Here is a 12,987-nt window from a genome sequence, read left to right as displayed (position 1 = left end):
CATTCTCTCAATTTTTCCTCGTACTCGACATTCCAGAGGTCAGAAACTACCTTAGTCAGTCTCCTTCGGACCCTTTCCAACATCTCTTCATCCTTCTGAAAACCCGGTGACCAAATCTGGGCACAATAGTCCATGTGTGGCCTAATCAAAGCCTTATACAATGGAACAAGAATCTCCCTACTTCTACACGTCAGTGTCCTCCTCATCATTCCCAGAAGTCTTTGTGTTGATTTCACAATTTTGGCGATGTGTCCCCTAAATTTTAGATCCTTATCCACTATCACTCCCAGATCTCTTATTTCGTCTACTTCCAACAATATATTCTCACCAAGCATAAATTCTGCATCCCATCTTTGTTTTCCAAATTTTAAAACCTTACATTTTGCAACATTGAACTCACATCCCCATTTGCTTGCCCAATCACTCAATTTATTCAAGTCTTCTTGCAAGGCCACAACATCTTCACTACTCTTTATGGTTCGTCCCAACTTTGCATCATCTGCAAACAACTGAATATCTCCATCCAAATCTTCGCCAATATCATTAATATACAAGTTAAATAGTAATGGCCCTAAAACAGATCCCTGAGGCACTCCACTAGTGACTTTCCTTTTCCTGGATATTGCACCCCCATACACAACTTGTTGATACCTATCAGATAGCCAGTTTCCAATCCAATGCACTAATCTAATATCCAACCCCATCTGCTCTAGTTTGACTGTCAACTTATCATGAGGTACTCTATCAAAAGCTTTTGCGAAATCCAAGTATATTACTGTGTATCCTTCTCCTCTGTCCAAGGAAGCAGTCACTTTATTGTAATAAGTAAGTAGATTACTAAAACACGACCTCCCTTTAGCAAATCCATGCTGTCCATCAAAGATTATACCATTGTTGTCAACCCAACTCTGGATCCTAGTTCTCACAAGCTTCTCCAACAACTTAACCACAACACCTGACACACAGATAGGCCTGTAGTTTGATGCTTGAGTTCGATCACCTCCTTTATGAAGTGGCACAATCTTGCCCTCCTTCCACTCTTTAGGGACTTGACCAAGTGCAAGACTCGTATTAAAAAAATATGTCAAGGCAGGTGTCAACTCTCTGGCACATTCCTTCAGAATACGCGGTGATATATTATCAAGTCCCACAGCCTTATTTACATCTAGTTTACTCAACTCCCCAAATACCTCTTGCTCACTTACAGTCAGTCTCTCCTCCCCATCATCAAGTGCTCTCAATCTCTCCATGAAGTCACATTCACAAGATTGAAAGATCTTTATGAACTGCTCATTAAGTATCTCCACCACACATTCTGCAACAGCTGTCTTTATACCATTTCCTCCAATCAATGTCATCCTTCCATAATCATTCTTTCTTTTGCTGGCTACATATCGAAAGAACTCCCTAGGATTCTTTTTAGCTTCATTAGCTAACTGCTGTTCATACCTCTCTTTAGCTACTCTCACCAACCAAGTCACTCTCCTTGCCTGGTCTTTGTAGAACTCATGAAATTGGTTACTTCCACTTCTCTTATGCTGCCTCCACAATGTCCTTTTTCTCTGTATTGCATGCTTAATCTCTTTATTCATCCATCTCACACCTAACTTATTTAACCTTCTCACCCGTGGTATACATTTAGACATTGCATCCACTAAATATTTTTTGAAAATCCCCCAAGCTGCATTGATCTCTTTTCCAGCTAACTCCTCATTCCATGCTACACCTGCAAGCTGTCTCCTGAGCTCTTCATAATCACCCCCCTTGTAGTTCCACATATACCCTTTTTTCACAGGGGTCCTTGCACTGCTGGCAACCACCCAAGTAATCACCTCATGGTCACTTTCACCAATTGGTGGATGATTTGATACCTCATTGATAATTACATCCTCTGATGAGATGATCAAATCCAAGACCCTTAATCCTCTTGTGCCCTCTGTTACATACTGTCTGAGGTAGTTATCCCTCAAAAACTCAAGAAACTCATGTTATTTACTCATACATTATACATCGAGTTGAGCACAAGTAAAACCATGTCTCTTCCCCTGATTTACTACAGTCCTATCCCCTTTTACATACAGACTGAGGCATTTCCTAGTTTTGCTAATTTATTCATAGGTTTATATCCTTCAGGTTTCGTGTGCCATAATTATTCCCATAATTCACTTCAATCCTCTCTCTCTCTCTCTCTCTCACATATGCATGTACATACAGGCTTCCTTTCCTGCAGATATAATACAGAATTACTGCAACCAGGTGTGAGATTAAGATAGATAAAATGATTTGATATTAGTTTATAGTTCCAATGAGACTTGGGCTGTTAAAACTGGAGAGAAGAAGAATTTAGATAGCGTCTTCACTTTCCAACCACCAGACTTGTATTAAAATTCCTCTGTGACATGGAATGTTTGTGAATTTTTTTAAGTGGCAGGTGATTCTCTTCATGTAGTGTGAGACCACTACTGTTTATTGAAATGGTTTCAGTGTTCCTTTTTTACTGAAGATTTTCATTCTTTCCTGATAAAATTCTGTTAAAAACAGCACAGCCACAATTAATGCAAAAGTTTAAATATATTCTTATTATTTTTCAGGTATAATATTGAATTTCAGAGTATCTTATTATTATTTTTCTTTTAGGAATTGGAATCAACTGTAAAAGATGAAGTAATGAGGACACAAAGTGAAATGGAATGTCTAAAAAGAGAGTCTCTGAATGTTTTGGAATCTTATGAAGTTAGTGACACTAATCTCTCTCTCATATCTCTTATCCCCTCCTCATAATAATTCTCTTTAGAAATCTGAAAATCTCTCTCACACACAGTAATCTCTTAGTTATTCAGTCTTGTTGGGAAATCAGTATAATGATTGGTTGGTTAAGTGAGGGTGCAGTGTGACTGACTCAATGAACAGTAATGCAGTTCTGATCCAGGAGTTATATGATATGTTAACCTGTTTAAGAATTGATTAACTGAACATCGTTATTTGAAGGTTTAATAATTGAGAGGTCACTGTATTGAATATATATAGTGCTTTATATTTGAGATCCTGAGATCTTTTCTGAATACATCTGATGTTTGCTTTAAATGAAATCCAGCAAAGTAAAAATATAATGGTGGCTTTGTGACCTTGTAGTTAATCACTTATGACCTTCTACAAACACAGTTTTAGTATTGCATTACTTAAAATATGAACTTCAAAAAACTTATATAATAAATTTTTATTAATGCATTTTATTACCCCCACTACAAGATACCATAGTATCCCACTCATTAACTGTTTTCATTGATAAGAAACCTGTGATACTTCTAGCATTGCTTGTTGCAGGTTGAAAAGTGTAGTAGTCAGAGAAAAGTAAGTAGTAGGCAGTGAAAAGTAAGTAGTAGTCAGTGAAAAGTAGTCAGAGAACAGAAAGGATACAAATGATGATCATTTTGAGCACAAGTAAAACCATCTCTCTTCCCCTGATTTACTACAATCCTATCCCTCTTACATACAGGCTGGGACATTTCCTAGTTGTGTTAATCTATTCATTAATTATTCAATTGTCCATGCTTTTAACTTCTTTACAACTCACAATTAGAGCTTTGTTCTCAGTTCTTTGTTCTCTGAATAATTGTGCATTTGCTTGAGTAATATAGTGGGCTAAGCAACATGAGATGAAAAGGCGGTTATAGGTAGGATGAAGGGGGTATTTCACTTTATGTATATTAATGCCAGAGGCATTAAGAAAAAGGGCAAAGAGTTTTTGGCAGTTAGCTCAACTTGGCCAAAAGTTACAGGCATTAGTGAGGCTTAGTTGACTGAAGATAATATAGTCATAAGATAGAATGAAAAGATGTAGTATTTTCAGAGATGATGGAGAGAACAGGATGGGGGGGGGGGATTTGCTAATGATAGAAGAAGAATTGAAGTCTAAAAGTGCATCATGAGGACAGGGATACAGACAGCAATTCATTTGAGACTATGGTCACAGGGAGGAATGAAATTGAATTAATACAGCTGCTAAGAGATAATTACCTAAAACAACATATAATGGAGGTGACACAAGGTTTGAGAGTGCTACATCTGGAAGTAGCATTAGAGAGGGATTAACAATAACCAAATCTAACCATGCTGCCTCCATTTGAAAAAGTGATCATGTAGTCTCGACATGGGAGATTTCCTGATATGCAGAATTTTCTGTTAACCTGTTTACTTTTTAGAAAGTGGCAATGGTGCTCGATAAAAGAAATGTATACTTAGTGATAGTGCTGAACTTTGTAAAAGCATTTGGCAGAATTCCACATAAAACTTTGTTGCATAAATTGGGGCAAATGGGAGTAGAGTTCAGGAGAAGACAAGTGACTAGTGGTGTATCACATGGCTCAGTACTTGGTCGTCTGTTGTTTAATTTGTACATCAGTGATATAGAAAATTATTTCATGGTAACTATTCAGTTGTTTATATATAGGCAACATCGAGAAGATCAATAGTAAGTGAAGGTGACGTAAAGATCCTGTAGGATGACGTAAATAGACTGGCAGTATGGCTAAAGGTAAATGGCTGTTTTCACATGGCCCAGTGTAAGGTGATGCACTGTGGGAGGAAGGGATCACATACTGTGTACTATATTGATGAAACTGAACCTGAACTGCAGGAAGTTGATGAGGCCAAGGACTTAGAGTGATTGTCAACAGAGAGTCAAAAATTTAGAGGGCATATTGCAAAGATAGCCAAAACAGAACATCAAATTACATGTTTGTTGAAGAATATATTGATAAGCAGGGATAGAGAGGTTGTTGTTCCTCTTAATAAGGCTTTAATAAGGGCCACATCTGGGCTACTGCACATAGATCTGGACACCTCAATTCTGTGGGGATGAAGAGGTGGTGGAGGATCCAGAGGTGAGTGACAAAGATTGTGGAATTTCTGTGGAATGCTCTCTCTATGAGAATAGAGAGACAAAATCAACTGAATTTTTAATTAATGATGAAGAAGTGCTGGAAAAACATTTAAGTAATTTTGCTAAGTATTTTGAAAGGTTATAAGTGAGTGAGTTGATTCCTTCTACAATTGGTTGTGGTGGAGTGTTCTCTTTATGTATTTTTGGTAATCCGTATAATCTAGGAATTAATGGATGAAGGGATCGAAGAGATAGACAGATGTTCCTTGGAAATTCTGTCGTTGTTCTCAGAAGGTTGTTAGTATGATTATGGAGTTCGCAGGTAGGATCCCTTTCAAGGACTGAGTAAGTGTCTGTTCGTAGTGGAATAAAATTCCACTACAAACAAAAGTCCAACATTTTGTATGACTTTTGTTGGACCATAGTCCAACATTTTGTTGTTGTAATCTTTAGTATTTAGCACCACCATAGTTACCTTTATCAGCCAGAAGGATTATTATATCTTAGTTCTTTTGTAGGTTTTTAATAGCTAGACTTCCGATGGAGAGAGATGTTGTTGGCAGGGGGTTTGACGTTGTTGATAATGAAAATAGATTCCATATGGAGTAGGTTTGCTTCTTGTGTAGGAAGGAAGGAGGTGGCTTTTTCAAATTTAGTAAGTAATAATTCCTTTGGGATGGATTTTGGAGATAACATGAATTTAAATCCCTTAGTGAGAATATTCTTCTCAGCACACACACACACACACACACACACACACACACACACACACACACACACACACACACACACACACACACATAGTGCATTTGTGTTCTATACATAATCACAGTTTTCATAAGTTGAATACATATTATTATTATTACACGACACCTCCAGGGAGTCTAAGACTCATCGAGGGAGGGCACCTACTCTACATCTCTCCATCTCTGTCATCATCATCTACACCAATGCCATCTACTGCCTATCACCACCACTAGTATTTTCACAGACAATCACAAACATCCATGCCCAAGGTGGGATTCGAACCCACAGCCTTTTGGCTGGAGAGCGGATATGCTAACCACCCAGCCGACCAGGCCAGCACTTTATCAATGCACTTTGAGAAAACTTTAAGGCCATCCTCAAGCAATTACTTCATTAGTCATGTTGAATGACTAGTTTAATAACAGTTTCAGAATTGGACAGTTGAAAGCAGAATACAAAAGTCAATAATTTTAAAATTACTAGTGTAATTTTGACTCCCCTATCTGACTCTTTGACTGAACACTACTCATAGGTTATCCACATGATCATTTGTAGACTTCCCTCTAATATGATATGTGGTGAATGGGATAAGTATGAAAGTGTGAGAAACTGGGAATAAAGAGAAGTATTTATGGAGATTAGATGGTAAGAGGTGTTCATAATGAGAATATAACGAAAGTATGTTTTCCAGGGGGTGAAGATCAAAGATGTTAATGAAACTGTTAGTTTGCAGAGGGGAGAAGTGAAAGAATCGATTATTTTGGGTGGAACAAATGATTTTAAAGGTGAAAAATATGAAAGAGAAAAGTAATGAAAGAGTTGCTGATAGAAGTGAAAAAGAAGAGAGAAAGTAAGGATTGTGAGTCTGTTGCCTTGATATGATAGGACAGAATTGAGAAGAAGAGGGGCCATGATTATGAAGAATGATGTTCAGCTTACAGACATGTAGAGTGAATTTGGTGGACAAAAGGACTTTTGTATACCTGAGGACCACATTTGAATTGTTTTGGAGTTAGATGCTGGGGGAGAGAGAGTGAGAGTGCTATAAATTAAAGATACTAAGAAATTGTATTCTTGGTTTAATCCTTTATCCTTGCAAACAAAAATTTGCACGTGAAGTAACATTACAACTGGGCTACTTGTATATAGAGACAGATACGTCATATCAATTGCCTTAGTATCCCACAATACAACACACACATATCCTTAAGGGTCAAAGCTATATAACTGAGAGGAGACCTCCACATAGCCTTTAAAGGAATGTGGAGAACTGACCAGGGCTTCTGACTTAATGTCCAATCTTCACCTTCTCATGGTGCACCTGTTAGGTAACTGCCTGGATACTGAACGAACAAGGATGGGCTGGCAATTTGGTATTTAGCTGACCAAATTGTATTCTTATTCGCTTAAACCAAAATAAAAAATGATGGTATAGCATGACAGAATTTCATGCAGGGTGGCGTGACGCCCAGTTAAACAAGGCCCTGTTGTTTTCACCAAGGCAAACAGCGAAAGGTCAGCTACAGGAACAAATCCTAAAGCTCACCTCAACTCATCATCACCAGAGTTCAAATCGGTACTATCAACATAAGAAGCCTGCATGGCAAAGAAATGGAGCTAGTTGAGGAATTGAATAAGTAGCAGATCGACATGATAGGGGTGACTGAAACAAAAAAGGCAAAAACTGGTGAAATCTTTCTGAGCAATAAATACAAAATGTTATATTCAGGCATTGACAATCAACGAAATTCGTTGATTGTCATTGCCTGAATATAACAACGAGACTAATCTTCTTGAATGGCAGGCAATCTCAAGTAGAGTGATGTGGGCAAATATGAGAATGGGGAACTAGACAATGAGACTTATTTGGTCCCACAGAAGGTTCCACTAAGGTATAAGTGTAGGAATTTTTTTAGGCTTTAGAGAAAGCAACTGACACAATGAAAAAGGAAAAGTTGGTCCTTGTTGGGGATCTAAAATAGCAGAGTAGGAAATAATTGTCAGACATACAAAAATATTTTGGGAAAATTTGGAGAAAAGAGCAAAGCTAATAATAATAATGGCAAATACCTGTTGGATTTCTGCTCAAGACGTGGACTGGTTATTGCTAACACAATGTTTCCACATAAATATGTGCACAAATTCACATGGAGAGAAGAGGCAAGGAATAAGAAAAGTCTCATTGACTATGTTATTGTTGATAGTGATGTTTTCTCCCTGGTGCAGGACACCAGAGGATATGAAATTGGAAGTGATCACAATTTAGTCTTGAGCAGGATAAAATTGAATTTCATATTGAATAGAAGAACATATAAGAAAGTTTTAAAATGAATAAAAGTTGAGCAGCTCTAAGATGCGAACTGTGTACTAAAATACACAAAGCTTATTGAAGAAAAAATGAAAGAGTTTGAGAACAAGAAACAAACCTTGGAGATTCAGTGGCAAACTTTGCAGAAAACCCTGATTGCTTCAGTCTGAGAGAGGCATATGGAGAGGTTGTCTGTAAAGATAGAAAAATCAGAACTCCATGATGGACACAGGAAGTTAAAGAGGCAGTGAAAGAAAAGAAGAAAGCATATCAAAAGTTCTTGGCAAATAAGTCAGCTCGTGCTCTTAGAGAATATAGAGACAAATGTAAGAAAGCTAAACACTGTGTAAAACTAGCTAAACAAAAGTCATGGGAGGACTTTGGTAAGAACATAGAAAATAAATATCAAGAAGTGGCAAGATATTCTGGAGGTTGTTGAAGAAGCTCAGAAATGGAGGGAGGAGGACTGTAAAAGGAATTAGAGATGATAAAGGTGACGTGAAAACAGGAGAAAAAGATTTCCTTGAAGTATGGAGTAATGACTTCAAAAAATTACTAAAAGAAACAAGCAGTGATGACAGCACAATGGTAAAAAAAAACAAAACAATGACCAGACATGCAGTTAGGAATACATATCCATACTTGAAGTAGAAAAAGCCATCAAAAGCCTAAAATGTGGAAATGCAGCAGGAGTAGATGATATTCATCCAGAAATGCTCAAGTATGGAGGTATAAAAGTCTTACAGTGGCTGCACTGCATAGTTCAGAAGGCTTGGACAGAAAGACGAATTCCAGATGATTGGAGTAGAACTCTCATATTACCATATATAAAAAGGGAAATAAAACTGAATGTGAGAATTACAGAGGTAATTCCCTACTGAATGTTCTGGGCAAGATTTATGCCAGTATACTTGAGAAATGGTTGAGAAGAATTGTGGAAGAAAAGCTTGGTGAAGAGCAAGCTGGATTCAGGCCAAATAGAGGCTGTCAGGATCAGGTCTTCATGTTATGACAAATAGTTGAGAAAGCATGGGAATATAATAAAGATCTGCATTTAAGGTTTGTCAATCTGAAAAAGGCATATGACAAGGTGTCAAGAGAGAAGCTATTCAAGCTACAGTTATATGGTGTCAATGGGGCATTATATCAAGCAATACTTAGTCTTTTTTTGAATTGTAAGTCAGCAGTTAGAATTGAAGGAAGGTGGTTTAATGCTAAATCTGATGTCATAAAATTATGTAAATTATCCCCACTGCTTCATTATCTATATGGATCACCTTATGAAGGAAAGTGATATTAAACCTGATATCAAAATTGGAGATGTTAATCTCAGCTGTTGCTTTATGCGGATGATCTTATACTTCTAATTAAATCCGCTACAAGTCTGCAAGATTCGCTGACTAAAGTGAATAACTGATGTAATAGATATGGTATGAAGATCAGCATTAAAAAGCAAAGACTATGAAAATAGGTAGAAACATTGAAAATATCAACTGCATTGTGAATGGAGAACCTAAAGAACAAGTAAAACATTTCAGCTACTTAGGCACAATTTATAGTGAAGATGGTAAATTAAATATGGATATAGACAACAGAATCAACAAAGCTGGTATGGTAGGAAGTCAACTGAATTAGTTTATATTGAATAAGAAAGAAATTAGCCAAAACACTAAATTAGCTTTATACAAGATAGTATTCAAGCCAATTTTAACTTATGGATCTGAGAGCTGGGTCAGAAGTAAAACACTTGACCAAAGACTAGAGACTGCAGATATGAGAATCCTGAGAAAGATTAGGGGCATGAACAGATGGCATCAATTGCAATATCATATTAAAAATGAGGATATTGGGAAAGAACTCAACATTGTCATCATCCAGGAATGTGTTAGCAGAGCTAATCTCAGGTGGTATGGTCACTTAAACAGAATGGGAGAGGAATGATTAGCAAAACAAGTGTTCTCTGCCAGGTTGGCAGAAAAAGGACCCAGAATAAGACCAATATATAGGTGGATTGATACAGTAAAAAGTGCCCTAGAAGATAGAAATATAAGATCTGATAATGTTGGAGTCTTGACAGGTAACAGACTGATTAGGAGGAAAATTGTAGATTGGAAGTTAGTAATGATGTAATTTTTCATGTAGTACTATTATATCCTGTACACCCCTAGAGGATATATACCAGGAATTTGATGATGATGATGACATATTTTTATAGGCACATATAATGTATGCATTATGGAATGGGCCACTACCCAGACTAGTTTCAACCTTTATTGAGGTTTCATCAGTGGGAGTCAGACCCAGAAGTGACACCAAGGTTGTCATATTCCTTTTGGCTGCTTCTGTATGGAAATATGACCTGCATTACTTCAGCCTTGGTGTTGCCTCTTGGTCTATCAGATGTCATGGACGGGAAGAGGACCCAGGTCTTTCTGACCAAAGGGCTTTGTCTGTACCGACTGATCTATGGAGGCTCCAATCCCACTGATTTCTTCTCTGTGTCATTATAGGTCCTTGGCTATTCAATCTAATGATTAAATAACAAAACCTGATCACTGTGGTTCACCACTGATCATCTTACACGTTACATATTACTTATGCAACAACCTTCCAAGCTGTATTGTGTGAAAAGCCTTAGTCCAAAAGTATTACAGTATATCCATTCCCCTTATCCAATGCAACTGTAGCATTATGAAATGTGAGCAAGTTGCTCAATGTTACCTCCCCTTAGTAAACCCATGCTGTTCATTGCAAAGTATAGATTCTCTGTCAACTCATTTCTGTATGTGAGCCCTAACCAACTTTTCCAAAATCTTCACCACCACCACCACTCCAGAGATACTGATTGATTGATAGTCTTTTCACCACCTTTGTGCAATGGGATTATTATGCGTTCTTTCCACTCCTGTGGAATTTTTCCTGTATTACCGAGACTTTACTTATTCAAACAGGTTAAAGGTGCGCGCGCACACACACGCACACACACACACACAGTTCAGCTGAACATTCTTTAGCATTTGTGCTGATATCCCATCAAATTCTATTGTTAAATTCTTATTCAGTTTATGCAGCAACTCTAGTACCTCATAGACCTTAGTTTCTTCATCCAATGAAGAGGTAGCAGTGAGTGCAGTGTTGCATACACCAGGTTAATAGCTTTTAGTAAGATGTGCATTTATTTGTTCAATAGCCTCTTCTGCATCTGTCACACTCACACCACCTACATTCAGTAGTGCTGTTCTTTCATATTCATTCTTTCTTTTATTTGCAGCATAATGATAGAATTCTTTTAGATTTCTTTAGCTTGCAAGGCCAGTTTCTTTTCGTACTCAGACTTAGCTTTCTGTACAACAGTTGTGACTCTTCTAGCCTGCTCTCTATAATTTTCATAACTGACATTATTCTTGTGCACACTCTATTCCTTGCATATCTTTATCTTATGAATCTCTTGCTTAATAAGATTGCACTGCCATTTCACTGCTACCTTATTTGTGCTTTGAACAGGAATGCATTCTGATATTGCACCACTGATGTAATTTTTTAATAATTCCATGCACTTCTAGTAAGTATCCTTCCATCTAGCAAACAGTGAAGAGATTGCGTTGGACCTAGTAATCTCCTCAGTTGGTCATAACTTCCTGCTTTGTAGTTTAGCATGCAACCTTAACCAAATGAAACATCCATATGCTTAACCACTTACTAGGTCACTATAGCATGATCACTATCACCAACTAGAGGTGGAATACATCTTTACTGAAACCCATCATCATCAATTCCTGACATTTACCCCTCAAGGGTTGTATAGGATATTATACTACTACAAGAAAAATTTACATCATTACTAACTCCCTATTTACCTGTCAAGGCTTCAACATTGTCAGATCTTATATTTCTATCTTTTAAGGCACTTTTTACCGTATCAATCCACCTATCTTCCTCTGGGTCTTTTTCCTGCCAACCTGGCAGGAAAACTAATACTCTGTCAGATTCTGTCTGCTGCATGTTACTGAAGGAAGTTGTGTCACAACAGCTCAATACATTTGGCTTCAATGTTCTCAGAAGATTTCACAGCTACCCTATCAGTGTTTGGATAATTAAAGTCACCCGTGATGATTACTTTTTTTAGCACCCAACAGGTGCATTTCATCATCACCAGTAACTGATCTCCACTAGATCCATAATAACATTCCACTGTATGTTCTTTTTAGACTCCACCTTATACCAGATAGCATCAAACTCACTGCTACATAGGCAGTGAGTTCGATGCTATCAGTTTTCGGCAGTGTTACTAATGCTGCAATCATAGCTTTCTACCCTAACAGGACTCGAAATTATCGATATCATTAGCATCACACACACTCATCTTCTGTCTTGTGGTTCCTTTATAAAGATACTCTGCCTTACTTATTATACTTGAGAGAGGACTTGAAATATTGTTAAAGGTAGCGAAAGAAAAGAGTGACAGAGTTAGAATGGTGAGTCTGTTACCGCGGTATGACAGAGAGGAGTTTAGAAGGAGGGCCATAATTGCAAATGACATTATGCGCAGGTTATGCGGACGGTGTGGTGTGGAATTCGTGGACGTGTGGAATGAGTTTGATGGGCGAAAGGACTTATACAAGATGGATGGCCTGCATTTGAATGGACTTGGTGTGCAGAACCAGGGAAACTAGAACTACCAAGGAGGGGGGGGTAGTGGATATCCAGACATCAGTGAGACAGTTGAGTGTAAAAATGTATATAATGTACCTGAGCCAGCACTAAGGACAAAAAATGGGAATGGGACATTTAGAATAACGCATCAAGATAGGGGTGGGACAAAGGGATCACTGCAATTCATGTATACTAATGCCAGGAGTATTAGGAACAAGAAGGAAGAATTTTTGGCCTTGATTGGCTCTTCCTGGCCACAGGTTATTGGCATTAGTGAAACATGGCTGACGGAAGATGATATAGTTAGTGGGATAGAATGTGTAGGTTATAGTATGTTTAGGAGGGACAGAGAGAATAAAATTGGGGGAGGGGTGTTAGTGATGATAGCTGATGAACT

The 12,987-nt window shown here is 37.7% G+C and overlaps 1 protein-coding gene across 2 annotated transcripts in view; it reads left to right on the top strand.

Annotated features, from left to right (window-relative positions):
- The window catches only part of LOC150108178 (TNF receptor-associated factor 3-like), a 396,437-nt gene that overhangs the window by 298,161 nt on the left and 85,289 nt on the right, over window positions 1-12,987 (top strand). For both annotated transcript variants that reach the window (XM_090415633.1, XM_090415632.1), the window contains one exon: window positions 2,638-2,733. In XM_090415633.1, coding sequence (XP_090271759.1) covers window positions 2,638-2,733 — 96 coding nt within the window. The remainder of the gene's footprint in view (window positions 1-2,637; window positions 2,734-12,987) is intronic.

Source organism: Typopeltis vanoorti, chromosome 3 (genome assembly GCF_054136105.1).
Source record: "Typopeltis vanoorti isolate ZY-2024b chromosome 3, IOZ_Tvanoo_1.0, whole genome shotgun sequence".
Taxonomy (NCBI): Eukaryota; Metazoa; Arthropoda; class Arachnida; order Uropygi; family Thelyphonidae; genus Typopeltis; species Typopeltis vanoorti.
The sequence above is the reverse complement of the archived record's forward strand: the minus strand, read 5'-3'. Positions and strand labels throughout refer to the sequence as shown.